At 56.5% G+C, this 18521-nt stretch overlaps 1 protein-coding gene across 4 annotated transcripts in view; it reads right to left on the bottom strand.

Annotated features, from left to right (window-relative positions):
* Nucleotides 1-1523: 1523 nt before the first annotated feature.
* MGRN1 (mahogunin ring finger 1) overlaps nt 1524-18521 on the bottom strand; it is a 52491-nt gene continuing 35493 nt past the window's right edge. The window contains exons 10-18 of one of the 4 annotated variants that reach the window (XM_060031673.2): nt 17309-17468; nt 13637-13746; nt 11216-11281; nt 9589-9815; nt 8928-9027; nt 8572-8617; nt 7104-7202; nt 4944-4988; nt 1524-3450 (exon numbers count right to left, since the gene is read on the bottom strand). In XM_060031673.2, the coding sequence (XP_059887656.1) occupies nt 4948-4988; nt 7104-7202; nt 8572-8617; nt 8928-9027; nt 9589-9815; nt 11216-11281; nt 13637-13746; nt 17309-17468 (849 nt within the window). In that variant the 3' untranslated portion in view covers nt 1524-3450; nt 4944-4947. The remainder of the gene's footprint in view (nt 3451-4943; nt 4989-7103; nt 7203-8571; nt 8618-8927; nt 9028-9588; nt 9816-11215; nt 11282-13636; nt 13747-17308; nt 17469-18521) is intronic. The other 3 variants (XM_060031670.1, XM_060031674.2, XM_060031671.1) reach the window with 3 other exon arrangements.

Below are 18521 nucleotides of genomic sequence, written 5' to 3'. Positions count from 1 at the left end.
CACCATAGCCAGGTACTGTTGGAGGAAATAAGGTCTCCCCCACTTTATTCCGAGGAGGAACCTGGGGCTTAGATGAATGGGACTTGCCTGAGGGCACCCAGCAGTTTGTGAGAGCCAGGATCCCACCCAAGATTCCCACTGCCTCCTACCCAGTGTACACAACAGAAAACCGTGAAGCTTCAGCAAAAGGGGGCCCGAGTTACTTACCAGCTGTCTGTACTGGAGAAGGAAGTTGCTAGGGCTCGGAAGCGTCAGAAACAGCCATCAGAGGGACAGTAGCGGGGCTCCCCTGGATCCTATGGTGCCACTCGCTCCACCAGCTGGCCCAAGCTCCATTTTTCTCCCACCGTGGACATGGATTTGCTGAGGGAAGGCACCACAGCCTGTGCTCACAGGATGGGTGCCATGGCACAGCCTCAGGAAAGCCATGCAGCCGAGGGCAAGTTCTGTGCCCTGACCGGGGCTGAGAAGGAGAGGGGCAGAGGGCAGGCGAGGGTTGGCAGGATTCGCCAGAAACTCATTCACGTTGGGTCCTCGGTGGTGTTCTGTCAGACGTGGGGAGTAAGGACCCAAAGAGAGAGGCTCTCCCCTACCATGGCCCTCTGCCAGGGGTCAGGGCTCAGGTGGGGCAGCCACAGCTGGCAAGGGGAAGCCAGATTCCAGGGCAGGTAACCGTGTCTGAAGGGGAGAGATTATCAAGGGGAAGGGCCAATTCAGGGAGGACCCCACCTCCAGGCCGCAGACATTAAGAAAGGAGGTGGGTTGGTTTGGGGGCAGTGTGGAGGGAGATCCAGTGCAGCCCATGCAAGAACCCATGTGACACTGAGCGCCCTTCTACCACACTGGGACCATGCCAGACCCAGGCACAACTGAGGGTGGCAAGCCTTCCTTGGGGCAGGGACAGGCTGCCTGAGTCAGAGGGGACCAGAGGAGGCTACTTGGAACTGTGTCCACAGAGGAGCCAGGGCCCTGCTGGTGGGTGGTGGTTCAGGCAGTGCTGCAGTGGGTGTTCTGGAGCCCCAGCCTTTCCCTACGGGGAGGCTGCTCGCTGGGCAGGGGAGCGCAGACCAAGCAGAGGGCCCTGGCTGGGCTCCAGCATCCTGGCAGCCAAACCTGCCCCTCCAATCCATTCCCCACATGACAGCTGGAGAAAGTTGCTCCCTTGCTTAGAAGCCTCTGGCTAAAACTACCCCACAAGGTGTCTGCACCCCACACCCCCAACTCTGATGCTTCAGCCACTTGCTGGACACACTTGGTCCACTCCTGCCTCTGGGCCTTTGCACTTGCTGGGCCGCCTGCCTGGGGTGCGCTTCTGCGGAGAGCTCCTTGGCAGCATTCAAGGCTCAGCTGAAATATCTCCTCAGAGAAGCCCTCCCCAGCCACAGGTTAAATCAACTCCATCTCGTGACCCGCTGACTCTCTTCCTAACAGTAACCAGACCTGGGAAAACTTGGATTACTTGCGTGGTGTCTCACTGACTAGAACACAGGCTCCAGGGGCCTTGCCCATTTTGACTTCTGGCAGAGCAGGCACTCAGTTCACGGCGGTGGGATGAATCAACTCGCTGAAGCAACCTGCACACTTCGCTGAAGCAACCTGCTCAGGAGGCAGAGCCAAGTCCCAAGGGTCCCTCCTTTGCTCCAACCCAACAATCAGCACGATATGACCAAAAGAGTAATAACAGCAGTCCTCACGCCCTCCTGGAAGTTGTAGTTCGCGGACATCTTATACATGAGGGAACAGAGGCTGCAGCCACAAGTTGGCACCTGCACTGCTGTGAGGGCGTCAGAGCTGCCACCAGCTACTCAGCTGTCCTGCCTCCCAAGAAACAGCCTCAGTCCTAAGGTGCTGTGCACGGAGGAAGGAGCGGGTGGGATATTGCTGCATGATTTTATTACTATAAATAGACAGTAAAAACGAACAAAAACCAGCCAATCAGAGTACATCAAATGGTAGCACACGCAAGTACAAGACAGGCCAGTCTGCACCCTGTCCTTCAGAGTTACTGGCACAATATCGATGGCGAGAGGCCGGGGTGCTGGCCGTGAGAGGAGAGGGCTGAGGAGAGGGACACGGCCGCCCTGCCTGTGTGTGTGTGCGTGTGTGTGTGTGCATCGGCATGCGTGCACCCATGAACACATGGTGGGTAGGAGGGGAGGGGAGGCAGGGAGCCAAGGGGCCAGGGCAGGCTGCCCCAAGCGTGGCCTCTGTTCACAGGCTCAACCGGAGGGAAAAGGAGTCATCCACACCCGACTGCCCCACTCAACAGAGCCTCAGGCTGTGCAGCCGGCCGCCCCAGAACCGTCCTTCCCAGGGCAGCTCCTCAGGAAGCGGGACGCTCTCCCGCTTGCAAGGAAAGTAAGTGTCTGTACCCGGGAGCTGCAGACCCACCCACTGGACTCAAGGTCCTGCTGGGGAAGCTCTCACCCGGGGGCACCAAGGCCAAGCGTCCCCTCTGCCTTTCTGTTACCCAGAAAATTTATCTTTAAAAAAAGACGAGGTCACCTCAGATGGGACCCTCATCCCCTGGCAGGTTCCACCACAGGAGTCCCAGACAGAACAAATCAAAGAGAAACGCTAAGTGGCATCTACATGGTGAAGAGGGAGCGGAGAAGCCACTCAGGCCCTCCTGGGGCGGGTGGGCAGCAGCGCCACCGGCCAAGTGGAGCCCCCCACCCGGAGGGTCTGATGACATGGGCTAGGCTGCCTCCGAGAAGGTGTGGGGCTCAGAGAAGGGCCCCTGGACACAACCGCTGTTAATGGCCAGACCCAGACCTGGCCTGACTGCCTAGCCGCCCGGGGAGGGGGGCGGGGGGCAAACTGTGGGAGGTGGTCCCACAGGGCCGCGTAGGGGGGGAAGGGTACACGCACATGGGGAGGGGACAGGCACTGTTTCCTTCATTGACTGACACTCGGACCCCACTTCCTTTCCTCCCACAAGGCCCCCGTGACGTTTCCTGTGAAGACTGCACTCTGTTGAGTTCTCGGGCATTGACGGGCCCCCTACAGACTTGGGGGCTGGGTGAGGCCCATCCAGGCTGCACCTGGGTGATCAGCCCATAGGACGACTGGGAGGAACCCCAGAGCTCAGCGCCCAGGACAGAAGGCCGCCATCCTTCATCCTGTACCATTTATAAATACATAGACCGTAGAAAAAGGGGGTTGTCAGAGAGGAAGGTCAACTGTGCTCTTCAATCAAGGGTCACATGGCCCCTCGGAGCCAGTGACCACACAGGGCGTGCAGACTGGAGAGGCCAGGGGTCACGCTGGAGTCCGGGCAGCCCCTCGGCCAAGTCTGGGGAGCTGAGGGCTCCATGCTGCCAGCCTGGCCACGCTCTCAGAGTGGGGTCAGCTCAGCAGCCCCAGGGTCAGGACTGGGGCCACCAAGTGGAGGCCGGGGGGGCCCGGCGGTGTGGAGGCTGCGGGGCGTCTCCATGGAGGTGGACCATCCTGCAGGCAGGAAACAGGGAGGAGGGTCACGTTCGGCTGAGCTGCCCCGCCTCACTGCTCCCTTCGCCCACCAGGCTCTGGGTCCCCACCAGCTGCCCCGCTGTGTGTCTGCGGCAGAGCACACAGAGGGCCCGGTGACTCCAGCCCCCGCCCTGGAACAGAAGGCAATGGGGCACCTTGGCTGCCAGCTCCCAGGTGCCCCGCCTGTGCCTGCTCCGTGCTTCCTGGGCTCCGACAGGCCACTGAATTTGGCTGGAACTCGGTCACCCCCGGTGGAGGGGTGCCTAGAGCGGCCCCAGGAGCCCCTGCCTGCTCTCCTTGGAGGCTGTTCCCACCATCCCCACATGGCGCCTCCAGGATGCCGTGAGGGGCTCCGTCCCTAGCTCAGGCCACCCCCAGGCGCTGGTGCAGGGGGAGCTGCACACCTCTCAGGGCCGTGCCCATCCGCACAAGGAGACCCGGGGTGGATTCAATGGCAAACCCAGAAGCCCCCTGCGACAGACTTCGGGGACTCGGTGAGGGACAGTTTTCTTAGGAGCCGTGGCTTCACGTGGGAAGCCAGCTCTGCCACACAGCACACAGGACAAATACAATTCCTAGCAGCCGGGTCTGACCCGTTTCCTACTTCCGGAAGTTTTACCTAAGTGGCAACACTCAACATCTCCCACGGATGAGAATAAAGGTGTCAGGTCCTATTTCAGCAGAGAGTAAGATTCATCACAAGGAATCATCAAGGAAGATGAGAAAGGACTGTGGGGGAAGACAGTGGGTGGATGGACCCCGCAGCCTGGGTCCAAGACGGCTGACCGGGAGGAGGGCTGCGTCCCACAAGGCCGACACAGCACGCGGTGCGACCCCACCCACACTCGTCTGGAAACCCTGGGCCACCGAAGGAGCCAGGTTCTCTATCTCCAGACTTGCTGGTGAGGCTGCTGTCACCTGAGGGAGGGGCAGGGGCCCCAGCGCGTCCCTTCCCAGTGGTGCTCGCAGAACTGTCTTCTGTAAAACGTCTGTTTGGGTCGCCCAGGGAGAGAGCACCTCCCTGTTAGGTGGGGAGACCACTTCACGCAGCCGCCTCACAGACTGACATCAGGGCATGTTGGTGTTCCGGAAGGTTCCAGAGGTGGGTGGGGGAACAGGCTAGTTGTCAGCGATGGGAGGGTCTCAGCTAGGGCTGAGTCACTGATCCCAGGACCCTCAAGGCTGCAAGAGCCTGACTGGGCTGCCTGGTCCAGATGGGAAATCCTCTGGTTCCAAAAGCCAGCATCAGACCCCGCACGACCACCTCTCAGGGGCACCTCTGCTTTGGTGTTTGGAGCGCTCTGGATTCTGAATCCAGGGCCCCGGAGAAGACACGGCTGTGGAAGGAGCCCGGAAAATGGGAAGGAACCCCCAGCGGGAGCAGGAGAGGGAGGGTGGCTGGGGCCCTCTCTCCAGCACCCTGCCAAGGCCGCCCGCAGAGCCCCCGCCCCGCGTGCGAAGGCGTCACGTACCAGCTTACTTCTCTAAACCACCGGAGCAGGAGCCGGGCCCCAGGGCTGCGCAGAGGAGGAGAGAGACGGAAGCTCGGTTAGCAAAGCGCTCAGAGGGACCGGCACGTTCCAGGGCAGAGGCACTGGCTTTAGGACAAGGTGCCAGGGTGGGGGTGGGATATGATGGAAATAAATGCCACACAAACCGATGTGCTGACACAAAAGAGACACGTGCTGAAAACGCTACCTGAGAAACAGCTCTGGGCCCAGTGCTAATGAAGAGGAACCCAGCCCAGGGAAGGATGCAGGTAGCTGGGGCAGGGCTGGAGGCTGGGCGCAGTGGAGCCCAGGAAGGGCCCCCACCCCGCAGGGCTGCTGGGATGCCGGACATCTAGGATTTCTCCATTTTATGGATTTGCCCCCATCTCCTTTCTTCCTATCTACGGGATACACTAAGATTCACTGAATCACGCTCCAGCCAGCCAGAGAACGCGGTGCTGTTAAAAAGAATCGAGATCCCTGCGTGTGTGCATTCTTAAACACACACACTGATGTGGAAGATGTGTAGGGTCTCTGCTAAGCAAAAAAGCCCGGAGAAAACAGAGGAAGAGGCGTGGGAATGGACGACTCAGAGGTGTGTGTGTCCACGAGGACCCCTGCCTGCCCCCCAGGTACAAGCAGCCATGCTTGTGAGGAGGGGGTACAGGACACCCACGTGCAGCCTCCTCTCTGCTCTGGCATCGAGAACCAGCCCCACCCTGCTGTCCAGTCAGGCCCCACAGCCAGCTTTTTGGCCTCTGTGGCCTCTCCTCTACCACCTCCAAAGCCGACTGCCTCCACCCCCAGTGTGGACCTAAAGAAGGCCCGAGACATGCACTGGGGGATCCAGAAAGCCAGAGGTCCTGCTCTCACCCGTGGGCTGGGCCAGCCGGCTGTGGCCTGTCCTGAGCTCCTGGACACTCCGTGGGGCACTCGAGGTGTGGGAAGTGAGGGGTGGCACTGCAGAGGCTGCGTGCACTCAGGGTGCCCTCACCCACACCCAGGGGCTGCCTGCAGGGTCAGGACTCACTCAGGGCTCTAGGAAGCTGAGTCCCTCTCCTGACCGCCCCTCAGCCCCCGACCAGGTTTTCATCCTCATGATATACTAAGTCCTCTGGAATCCTGTGTTAATCTAAGGTCCCAGACACAGCTTTCACCCAGGGGTTCCTTTGGGTAGGCCCGTGTGTGTCAACGAACCAACTAGTGCCCTCCTTCCTCACACCTGGGGACCCACTGTCCTCTAACCACACCCTCTGTCTGCACAGGCCGCTGCTCGTCCAGAAGCCCAGGAACAAGAGGCCCTTCCAGACCAAAGCACATCACAGTTCCCCCAATGCCCAGGCCAGGGGACCAGGCAGTGGTGGCTCCCGAGACAGGTAGGGGCGAGGAGAAGGGGCTTCCCAGCCACGAGGAAGCAGCCAGGCTCTGAGGGCAACGTGGTTTTTTATCTTGATTCCGGAAACCTCAGGTGGTGTCCCAGCAGGCCTGGGCACAAGCGTCTGAGAGACCCCTACTCCCGTCCCGTCTTTGGAGCCCAGGACTTGAACCTGAGGATCTTGACCCAGAGGAGCAGCGAGCAGAGCTAAGGCCACAGGGCCCTAGGTGGGGGCCTGGGAAGGGGTGCGAGGAGACGCAAGACCCCTTCCTGCTGCCCTTGGGCCTCGCTGGCACCTAGTGCCCCAGCCTGTGTCCCTTGCCCTGGCTTGGATGTGCTGCTTCACCCGGGCCCAGGGAGACTGTGAGCCCCAGGCCAGTGGTGGAGCCTGTTGGCCCTCGCCAGGCCTGCAGCCAGCGGGGAGGTTTCCGTCTTCAGCTGCCTGGGCAGAGGCCCGGCTGCTGGGGCACCCAGCACAGCCCAGGGATGAAGGAAGACAGCAGTGGCAGTGGGACCAGATTTGCCCGCCTGGACTTAAACAAGAAGCCTTTTCTGCCTTCCTGAGGCTGAGCTGGCTCCGGGATGAAAAGGAGCCTCAGGCACAGGCTCTGCCCCAAAGAACCAGGGGCTGCAGGGTGACTGTGTAATCCGGGCCTGGCCGTGCTTTGGGGGTCAATGGAAGGAGCGTGCGCTCAGAGCCAGGGATGGGGAAGTGGGCTTCCCCCAGGCCTGGCAGGCTCCCAGCGCCACCGGCCGAGTGCCGTTACCTGGCAGGTAGATGTCTGCAGCTGCGCTGGGCTGGCCTCGGCTGCAGGGCTCGGGGCTGCCGTCCTGCAGGACGTTCTCGATAGACGGCACTCGGCTCCCTGCAGAGGAAGGGGCAGGTTCGGGACCGGCAGGCAGGAGTCTGGGACCCCAGACCCCACCCTGGGGCCCAGACCCCACCCTTGACTCCCCCTCTGCTCTCCCAGGACCCAGAGGTAGACATCTATTTTCTTTCTCTTTCCTTTTCTCCTACCCACCAGCGTGGGGCTTTATTTTGTTTTTATTATAAAAACATCACATACCCACATTTAAAAGACAACATGGAATGGTAATAGATCTGACTGTCTCCTATCTTCCTGGACAGGCAGGTGGGTGCTCAGCCCTCTGACCCCCAGGCCCGCAGCAGGGAGCTCACATGTCGGGGAACAGGGGGGTGTCCTCTCTCTCACACATCAGTTCTCAGCCCGGGACCTGCACTGTGCTTGTGGGGGCATCCCCTCAGGCAGAAGAGGGACCTGGATCCTGTGACAGGGCCTCCGGAGGGCCCCCAGTCCTGGCACATGCTATGTGCAGGCGGGAAGGAGCCACAGCCATGGAAGGTAGGGAAGCTTAGGCCTGAGAGGCAGAGGGACCTGGCCCTGCACGCCGGGTGGGAAGTGACAACACCATGCTCCTGGGGGACACCTTAACCCTGGCACCATTCCCAGGCCCAAGGCCCTGCCCAGCGGCCTGCAGGCAGACATGGGTCACCCAGCGCAGCACTGGCCAGGGGCCACCCAGCAGGGAGGGGGTCACAGTGCCAGGGTGGCTGCAGGTTGCTCTGGGGGCCTTGACCACACTTTGGCTACCCCCTGGCTCTGTCATTCTCAACTAAAGGGCCTTGGGCCTCCCCCGACACCAACCCTGAGCCTCAGTCTCCTCATCTGTCTGATGCGGGGAGGAAAGACCAGGCCTGCAGAGGAACAGCGTCTTCCCACCTCCTGTCACCTCCCCACTCACAGCCAGTGCCGGCAGCGGCGGCTGGGACTGGACCCCAGGGGGCTGCCAAGTGCTAAACCTCTGCTCAGGAGGGACACCAGGCCCCTTACACAGGGAACACGCCGGGGAGGGGCCTGGCTGAGCTGCGCACCCACCGGCCATCGGCTACCCCAGGCCTGGGCAAGGCCCAGAGACCCCGGTGGGACCCTGCCCTGGAGGGAGGGGCACAGCCCAAGCCCAGGAGCATGGAGCACCGACCATGGGCAGAATGATCCAGGCGGGAAGAAAAAGGGCTGCTACCACTAAATGGACGGATAAGGAGGGAAAACCAGGAGCGGCCCAGGGCTGTCCTCCATGAGACCGTGTAGGAACCAAAGTGTGTGGTCCCAGGAGGGCAACTAACACAGCTTGGAGGAACCTCCGGAAGAGACTTGGAGGCCCCGCTTCCTGCCGGGCAGGGAGCACCAGGGCCTCAGGGCGGAGAGGGCTCACCTTGCTTTAGTGATGAAGTCTCGTCAACCTCCTCCGTTAGGAAGCTCTAGGAAACAAAGGAAAAACATGCCTGGACCCTGGTGCTGACAGCTGGGCACCAGGCTGCAGGTGGCCGGGGAGGACACAGGGTGAGTCGGGTCCAGGACAGGCGGCGCCTTTGGGTGTGTCGCACACAGCTCCTCCTACGGCCCTCGCTGGACTCCACCCAACAGCACCCACCCGACAGATGAGGAAACGGAGGCTGGGGGAAGTCACAGCAGCCAAGGTCAACGAGCGAGCGCGAGGGAGTGGTGGAGCGTGGGGATGGAAGGACAAATGGCAATGGCATGCCTGAGGAGGGCGGGCAGGGGCCTCACCTCTGGGGAGCTGCTCAGCGCCACCCCTGCCCCGCTCGGCGGGGGCGGGGCCTCCGAGTCATCCTCTTCATGGATGGGGGACGATGGGGACCGCAGGGTGCTGGGGACAGAGTGGGCGGAGGACAGAGGATGAGCAACGCCAACCCCACCCAAGCCAACTCCCCAGCTGGGCCAGCAAACGTGCGCTAGGCCTGGGGAGTAGGTGGCCCTCCACCTGCAGCCTGCACACGGCACTGTTTGCGGGGGAGAGGGGAACCGCGATGGTATAGGCTTGGGGGGAGGGCTGAGCAACAGCAGGAGAGACCCATGTGTCCTGCTGTATCTTTGGAGTTGTTTTGTCACACGTATAAGGCGCACGGGCTGTGGGAGTTTTATAGAACCTGTGCTTTCTTTATACTTTTCTAGAAAACCAACACACGTCTGAGCAAAGACTAAACACAGCAGGGCTGCTCGCTGGCACCTCCAAGTGTCCAAAGGACCAGGACTGACCCTTGCCCAGCCCCTGGGCATGTGGCCCTCGAAAGTCCCTTACATCAGTGATGATGATCCTGTAATCGCCAAGCAAGGCCAGGGCTGGCTCGTGGGGCACAAACAAGGTGGATGAGGTGCACCTGGAGGGTCCCGCACACCTTCCCCAGGGGGCTGCCGGCGGTGGTCTCACCTGTCGGGGGATTTGCTCCTCAGCTTGCCCTTCTGGAGGCTGCTTTCCATGATCCGATCGATCCCAGCAAGTGGACAACTCGCTTGGGACAGGCCGTCTGAGACGCCTGAATAGGTGATCTCTTCATAAAGCGGGGCCGAGGGAATGGCTGGGGAGGCAGCCCGGAGGCCGTTGAGCGCCTCGAGCAGGGAGATGGGCTCGTAGCCAGGCGGGATGCTGTCGGAGCTCTGCAGGGACAGGAGCAGGTGAGGGACGGGCCGGCCAGGCACCCTGCCCACTGCCCATGGCCACAGAGCCCCAGACGCCGGCCTGGCGCCCCAGGGATGGTCTGCTCCCCAGAACCTGCTCTCTGACCATCTCCTGTCCACTCCACCTTCCAGAGACTCATATCCCCCTCCCTCAGAGGGGCGCCAAGAACTCCAGAGCAGCATCGGACACCCAAGTGGCCCACTCGGTGCCCAGGATGGAGGAAGAGAGGGCCTTGGCCAGCCCCTACCTGGCTTTCTGCTCCTGCCTGGTGGGCGCAGAGAGTGAGAGAGGTGTTAGTGAGAGGAAGGGGCAGGGGCAGGGGCAGGAGGGGAGCAAAGCCATGGCAGAGGCGGGAGAAGCCGGTGAGAGTGTGTGGCCTAGGCCAGGAGGACCTGCCCGACACGGGGGCCCAGCCTAGAGATCCTCCTTGGGCCGGACAAGCAACTGCAGGGCTGATATGGGCTCCGGGGAGCCTAACAGGCACCTCCTCAGGACCAGTCTCACCCTCTCTGGGAGTAGATCCAATCAATAGGCTGAGTCTTGCTTTAGGGTTAAAGGCAAAGGGAGATGTTAGGCCTCCCAAGCCGGGGGGTTGGGCAGCCGCCTGCCCTCACTCTCGTGAACAAGGTGAAGGGCAACGCTCTCTACATGGGACTCCTGCCTGCCCGGCTGACCTGTGAGAAGGAAGGGAGCTGCCCTTCAGGGAGGTGACAGAGTGACCCTAGGGACCAGGGGGAGGCAGAGGAGCCAGGTGGTGCTCTCTGTCCTCAGCAAGCACCTCCTGGGTTCCCTGGGACCACGGTGTCTGCATTTGTGCCAAGCCACCCCTTGCCCCTCGAAACAGGGAGAAAACCTCTCTGTCTAGGCTGACCCTCAGTGACCCCAACCCTCTACCATTTTCCAAAGGGGCCCGGGGCTCAGCGGAGGCCCCAGGCAGAGGCCCGGCCCAGCCGCCACATGCTGTCTGCTCCCTGAGATGCAGGAAAAACGTGAGAAATACAAGTGTTGGCCTGCAGAGCAGGGATGCAGGGTGAGCAAGCACGAGGGACGTTTGCAACAAGAGCGGCAGCCTTAGTTCCGCCTCCGTCATTCCACTGCCAGCAAGAAAAAAAAGGGAAACAGGGCATCAGGAGACCACGGGCAGAAGCAGAGCTGGCGAGAAGGGGCGCCCGGGGCTTTCTGCCGACAGACCTTGAGCTTTGCTTGTTCCACAAAACTCCCTTCCTGGGCAGGGACGCCGGGACTGGGGAGAGTGGATTTGACAGATTAAATGAACAGAACACGTTAGCCTGGGGTGAAAGTGACTTCCCATTCTTGTCACTGGTACAATAATCAGGGCACAGGGCAAAGACGTAGCCACAGGGCCAAACACACTTACTGTTTCCCTTTTAGGTTTCTTGCTGGCCAGTGAGGCAGGGTGCGACTTTGATTTTTTAAAGGGACACTGTCAAGATAAAAATCATAGATTTTACCGCTGCCACCCCCCATGCGGCGCTGGAGCTGGCTGGCTGGGGTCTCCCTGGTCTGCTGGTCTCCAGGTGTGCCATGAGCCAGCGCTTCGCAAACTCTACGTGCATGTAAATCGTGGGGACCTGGCCGAGCATGGGTTCTGCCTTGGGCCTGGGTTAGCTGCGCCTGCACATCCTTGCAGCTCTGGAAGAGCCCATCCCCGTCCGCAGCGGCCACTCATGGTCTGGGTCACCTTGAGCAGCAGGTCCTGGCCAGGGCAGGTGTTGACAGTGGCCAAGCGCTCCCCACAAGCGGGCCTGGCTGGGCACAGGGAAGGGACCTGGAGGTCCCAGCACAGCCTCATTGACTCATCACCAAGTCTAGCTCCTAAAGGTGGGGCTAAAGCCCCCGATGACCCCCACTCTGCAGCGATCTTAACAGACTCACTGGAGGAAATGCCCAATCTGGACTCTAGTACTACGTGGAAATTGCTCGTGCAGGGAATGTGGCAGAGAACAAGGGCCACTTAATTGGGACTGTAACCTCCAGAGAGGAAGGCGGTGGCCCTCTGGAGTGCGAGCTTACCATCCAAGCCCCAGGCTGCCCTGCACTGTGGGAGGCACTTCGGCTCTCAGGACAAGAAGGATAAACATGGGAGGATCCTGCCTGACCCTCAGATGCCAGGGCAGAAACCCAGAGAGGCGACAATAAAAACCCACCACCTGAGCCCACCCTCCGTGGAAGAGCAAAGCTCCTTTCTCGGGGTCAGGAACAACTAAGTACTGTTTTTCTCTCCACCAAAAACATGGTGCTGGAGAAAGTACTCGCTGTTCTGAAAACAAGTCCACTGTTAAATGGCTGAGGGCCTGGTTTCAGAGCTGGAAGCCCTGATGCCTATGGGCCCCACAGGCTAAACAGTGTGGCTGGCCCGGGAGAAGTGGGGCGATGGGCACCCCAACCTGAGGGGCAGCCTTGCTCCTGATCCAGCAGCAAGACCACACCTTCAGATTTTGAAAGAGAAGCCAGAAATCTGAGTCTTAAGGAAAATTCCTAGACTTTTAAACATTGGCCCAATTTTCAGAAATGCTGGGCTGAACACATCACACCTGCTGCCTGGGGCAGGCGCCCTCTGTGGGTATGCCAATCCAGAGGGCTTTGGCTCTTTTTCCTTTTCTTTTTTAATTTTTTTTTAAATAAATTTATTTATTTGTTTTTGGCTGCGTTGGGTCTTTGTTGCTGTGTGTGGGCTTTCTCTAGTTGTGGTGAGCGGGGGCTCTTCGTTGTGGTGCGTGGGCTTCTCATGGCGGTGGCTTCTCTTGTTGCAGAGCATGGGCTCTAGGCGCCCGGGCTTTAGGAATTGTGGCTCGCGGGCTCTAGAGCGCAGGCTCAGTAGTTGTGGCGCACGGGCTTAGTTGCTCCGCAGCATGTGGGATCTTCCCAGACCAGGGCTTGAACCCATGTCCCCTGCATTGGCAGGCGGATTCTTAACCACTGCACCACCAGGGAAGCCCTCTTTTTCCTTTTTAGAGAGCTGGCAGGGCCTCTAAGAATCACTGGATCCAAACCACCTCAATTGAGAGCCCAGAAAATAGGTTCACTGGCTGACAATGCTCAAAGTCAGCTGGGACCCAGGAGCCGGGAGCCGGGCCTACCCCTGTCCGTCCTCGGTCCTTCTGCCCCCACCTGCCCACCTCAGCGACCCCCTAAACCCCACCCTGTCTGTGTGTCTCTCCACATCTCTTTCTGTGTCTCCCTGTCTGCCCATCTCTCAGCATCTCCCTTCTGAACCTCATCCCCATCTGTCTCCCTCTCTCTCTCTCTCTCTGTATCTGTCTCTCCATGTCTCTGCATTTCTGTGTCTCTCCCTCCCCATCTCTGTCTCTGCCCACCTCTCTCTCAAGGTCACCTTGGTGGAGCAGAGGTGATGACACCACGACCCTTCAGACTCAGTGAAGGGTCACCTGCATCTTAGGCTCTTGCTATTGGCAAAAGCAACGCCATCCGGCAGCCAGAGCTCACTGGGCCCAGCCTGGACCACCCACGCATCTTCACAGCTGCCCGTCGGGACCAGGCAGGTGAGCCAGAGGCCCAGAGAGCTGGCAGGCAGGGGTGCTGGCCAGATAGTCTGGGTCCTGGCCTGGCACCACCCTGAGGGCAGAGCCTGGGCAGCCTCCTCCTGGCCACACCTCCAGGGCTTCCTGACCTACTGGATCCCACCTGACCAGCCCTACCAGGAGCCAGGCACTGTCCTAACATGAAGGCGGGCCCTGCACAGTAGGCAGGGGCTTCCTCCAGGCCCCTCCTGTCTCCACCTCCACACCCTCCAATGCAGGAAGGAAGAGGCACTTACAGAATGTTCATCGTGGTCCATGCTCTGGGCCAAAACGGGGCTGAAGGAGATGGGGGACAGGGCTCCTGGCTTCTTCCTCACTGCCCGGATCTGCAGAAGGGCCCGGAAAGCTGTGGCGGAAGGACAGGGTCATGTGAGGCAAGGGGCAGCACCACTGAGACCCTCCAAGTTTCGGGGACACTGACCACCCACCCACCCCGCAGCAATCCCAGGACAAGCCACGTTTCTGAGTTGAAGGCAGTATTTTTTTTTGACATCAGTCTCAGTAAAATTTTGAGGGGTATGTCTCCTCAGGCAAGGGAAACAAAAGCAAAAATAAACAAATGAGACTATATCACACTAAAAACCTTTTGCACAGCAAAAGAAACTATCAACAAAATGAAAAGTCCACCTACTGAATGGGAGAAGATATTTGCAAACAATATATCTGATAAAGGGTTAAAATCCAAAATATTCAAAGAACTCATACAACTCAACAACAAAACAAACAACCCAATTAAAAAATGGGCAGAGGGGCTTCCCTGGTGGCGAGTGGTTAAGAATTTGTCTGCCGATGCAGGCGACATGGGTTCGAGCCCTGGTCTGGGAAGATCCCACATGCTGCGGAGCAACTAAGCCCGTGCGCCACAACTACTGAGCCTGCACTCTAGAACCTGTGAGCCACAACTACTGAAGCCCGCACGCCTAGAGCCCGTGCTCCGCAACAAGAGAAGCCACCGCAATGAGAAGCCCAAGCACGACAATGAAGAGCAGTCCCCGTTCGCCGCAACTAGAGAAAAGCCCGCGCGCAGCAACGAAGACCCAACACATACAAAAATAAATAAATAAATTTATTTTTAAAAAAAAGATAGATGCACCCCCTATGTTCTCTACAGCATTATTTACAATAGCTAAGATATGGAATCAACCAAAGTGCCCATGAATAGACAAATGGATAATAAAGATGTGGTGTATATACAATGGACTATTGTATATGTATATACACCATCAAAAAAGAATGGATGGACCTAGAAGGTATTATACTAAATGAAGTAAGTCAGATAAAGACAAATACTGTATGATTTCACGTACATGTGGAATCTAAAAAACAAAATAAATGAACAAACATAAAACAGAAACAAGAGTTATAGATACAGAGAACAAACATCTGGCTACCAGATGAGAGTGGGTGGGGAGAGGAAGAAATAGGTGAGGGAGATGAAGAGGTACAAACTTCCAGCTGCAAAATAAATGTCATGGGTATGAAATGTACAATGTGGGGAAATATAGTCAGTAGCTATGCAATACCTTTGTATGGTAACAGACGATAACTAGACTTACTGTAATGATCATTTTGAAATGTACAGAAAATAATTATTATGTTGTATAACAGGAACTAACACAGTGTTGTAGGTCAGTTACACTTCAAAACAAACACACACACATAGAAAGAGAGATCAGATTTGTGGTCACCAGAGGTGGGAAGGGGGAGGGGGAATTAGATGAAGGCCATCAAAAGGTACAAACTTCAAGTTACAAGATAAATAAGTATTAGGGATGTAACGTACAACATGATAACTATAATTAACATTGCTGTGTGTTATACATAAAAGTTGTTAAGGGAGAAAACCCTAAGAGTTCTCATCACACACACAAAAATTTTTTTTAATTTCTTTAATTTCTATCATTTCTTTATATCAGATGATGGATGTTCACTAAACTTATTGTGATATTCATTTTGTGATGTATGTAACTCAAATCATTATGCTGGGCTTCCCTGGTGGTGCAGTGGTTGAGAGTCCGCCTGCCGATGCAGGGGACACGGGTTTGTGCCCCCGTCCGGGAGGATCCCACATGCCGCGGAGCGGCTGCGCCCGTGAGCCATGGCCACTGAGCCTGCGCGTTTGGAGCCTGTTGCTCCGCAACGGGAGAGACCACAACAGTGAGAGGCCCGCGTACCGCAAAAAAAAAAAAAAAAAAAAAAAAAAAAAAATCATTATGCTATACATCTTAAACTTATACAGATCTGTATGTCAATTATATCTTAATAAAACTAGAAGAAATAAAAAATTTAAAAATAAGGTTAAAGGGAAAAAAAAAAAAGAACAGAAACAACATGAATAGATTCCTCCCGGTAGTAAGCCAGAAGCTCAAAGGAAGCAAGACACCTTCTTGGAATCAAATAGTAAGAATGATTTCCTGAAGACAGTAATTCTCAGATACAAGGAATTTTACTCAGTCAAATATAGCTGATGAAATAGATAACCACAATTATATTCTAGTTTTCAAATGCATAAAGAGTTTGCTTTGTGAAAGTAAGTTGGTTGTGAAGTAAGAGTCCATGAGATATTAAAGAGTATTAACTTATTATTGAAAATGAAAATATGATTTAATTAGAACAAATGCCTTCAAAATGCCCTCCCTTTATCTCCTCTTACTGTATATACTAACAACGGAATACCTTTAACCTGGAACGCAATTCACTAAAGACAACTAAAGTAAATCAAACTGAGAAACAAAGTAAAATAACATGTTACCAACAGAGACTCACTGAATCTAAGTTAGGTTTTTGAGTATGCTAAACACAGGGCAAAGAACACTTCATTACAAAGATCAATTTGCATTAAAAAAATGATAAACCTAAGCTTTGTTCTTTTGTCTTTTTCTGCCTCGGTGTGCAGCTTTCGGGATCTTGGTTCCCCAACTAGTGACTGAACCTGGGCCACGGCAGTGAAAGCCGGGAATCCTAACCACTAGGCCACCAGGGAACTCCCTAAGCTTTATTATTTTTAAAACACACTTTCTTTTTCTCCCCCAGGGTTTCCCAAGGCCATGTATATTGATTAATTGCTGTGAAGCATAATTTTAACGTAGCCATAGACTACTCAACAAAAGAGAGTTTTATAATGAACAGTCATGAACCTAGGAAGTAAATGTAGCAATAAAGAGATATTTTCACACTTGGAGTTTTAAATCGACCAATACATTATTTCTGAAAGTGACAGTAAATCTGACAGTCTTTGTCTATGCTAAAAAAAAAAAAGCTGTCATTTATCTCCTCAGAGAAAATGTCCTGCAGCTCCCATAGGAGGGTGCTCTTGACGCTCACACCCAGTCCCTGCCAGGACCAGCAGGAACCGGGCCCAGGACTGCTGACCCACCAGCAGGACCTACAACCTGAGAATGTTTACTCTCTATTGGAGGATGAATATTTTGTTCAGAATTAGGCCCAACATGACAACTTTCTTTTTTTTAACGCCGTGTGCGCCACTTGTGGGATCTCAGTTACCTGACCAGGGATCGAACCTGGGCCCTCAGCAGTGAAAGCGCAGAGTCCTAATCACTGGACCTCCAGGGAATTCCCCCAACGTGACAACTTTTGACTGAGAAAGTCCAGATGCTCAAGGAAACCAAATTTAACTCCTTGATCATTTACACCCACCACACTTTTCATTTTATTATAATTTTTTATCAAAATATTTCCCACATACTCTTTGAAATAAAGATCTGACTTGCTGATCACTTCTGTGCAGCTCACCCCACACACTGCCCTGCAGCCTCTCCTGGATACTTGCCCTGCATCTGACTTCCCTGGAGGCAGACGGCACCACCCCATCGCCACGGATGTCCCTGCCCACGTCTGCCACCGTGCCCGTCTCCCTGCCCGCCCGCCCGCCCGCCCATCCCACTCACGCAGCCGGCAGATGGGGCAGTTGCTGGCCTGGTAGCGCAGCGTGTCGGCGCACGAGTTGCAGAGGCACAGGTGGCGGCAGGGCAGGATCAGCGTGTCCCGTAGGTCTGACAGGCACACCACACACTCGTTGCTGTTGTCGCTGTTCTCCTCGTCTGAGGGCTGTGGGTACACCGAGGGTCCCAGGGTCAGTGGCTCCCGAGGCCAGATTCCAGGGGCCTTCCTGTTCCCACTTCCCCTGGGGGCTGCGGTGGCAAAGGGAAGCCCCAGGGGCAGAGGAAGATCACCAAAGAGCAGGACGCCCCCCTAGCCCAAGACACCTCCCCAAATCGAGAGATCTTGGGTCTCCTACTCCCCAGAACCAAAGAGGAAATGTGGGAAGACTCGCGTCTGCCAAGGCTGCCCATTTACTTGCTTAAAACAGCAACAACAAAAACATGGCAACGGAGTTCCCAGGCAGTCCAATGGTTAGGACTCTGTGCTTTCTCTGCTGGGGTCTGGGCTCCATTCCTGGTCAGGGAACTAAGATCCCACAAGCTGCGCAGTGCGGCCCCCCAAAAATAAATCAGGCAAGTCTAACTTGTTGAAATGTTTTCCTTAAGTAATGGCACCTTCTGGAAAACAAAATTAGCTTCTGGATCAAGAGGTAGCAACAGCCTAAACAGGGATCAGCCAAGTCCAGCCTGCTGCCTGCTTCTGAAACCAAGTGTTACCAGAATACAGCCTTGCCCCTGTGTTTCTGTATGTCTGTGGCTGCTTCTGCATGATCCCGGCAGTGCTAGACAGATGAGCAGAAGTGACAGACGCCATAGAGGTCGACAACATTAACTACCAGGCCCTCTATGAGAAGTCAGATGACCTCTGATGCAGAAACATGACCTGGGCAGAGAGCACTTGGCATCCAGCCAGTTCCAGCCACCACGGAAGCTGGCCTGAGACCCCAGAGGTTTTTTTAAAAAAGGCAGCAGTTTCATTTGTGTCTTAAGACAATGACAAAGGCATGGACTAATTCCCTGGCTGTGCCAGACCTTGGCTCTGTGGACTACCAGGCTCCTGTCACAGGCACTGGAAGGCGAGCCGGCCCACGGGTGCAGCGCGGGCTCAACTGCTGATGAAGGGAAAGGCCAAGGCTGCACCGGGGAAGGGGGCAGCAGGAGGGGGTCCGGCATCCCCATGCTGCCCTGATGGCCAGCTGCCCAGTGATGGTAACAAGCC

Source organism: Delphinus delphis, chromosome 15 (genome assembly GCF_949987515.2).
Source record: "Delphinus delphis chromosome 15, mDelDel1.2, whole genome shotgun sequence".
NCBI lineage: Eukaryota > Metazoa > Chordata > Mammalia > Artiodactyla > Delphinidae > Delphinus > Delphinus delphis.
The sequence above is the reverse complement of the archived record's forward strand: the minus strand, read 5'-3'. Positions and strand labels throughout refer to the sequence as shown.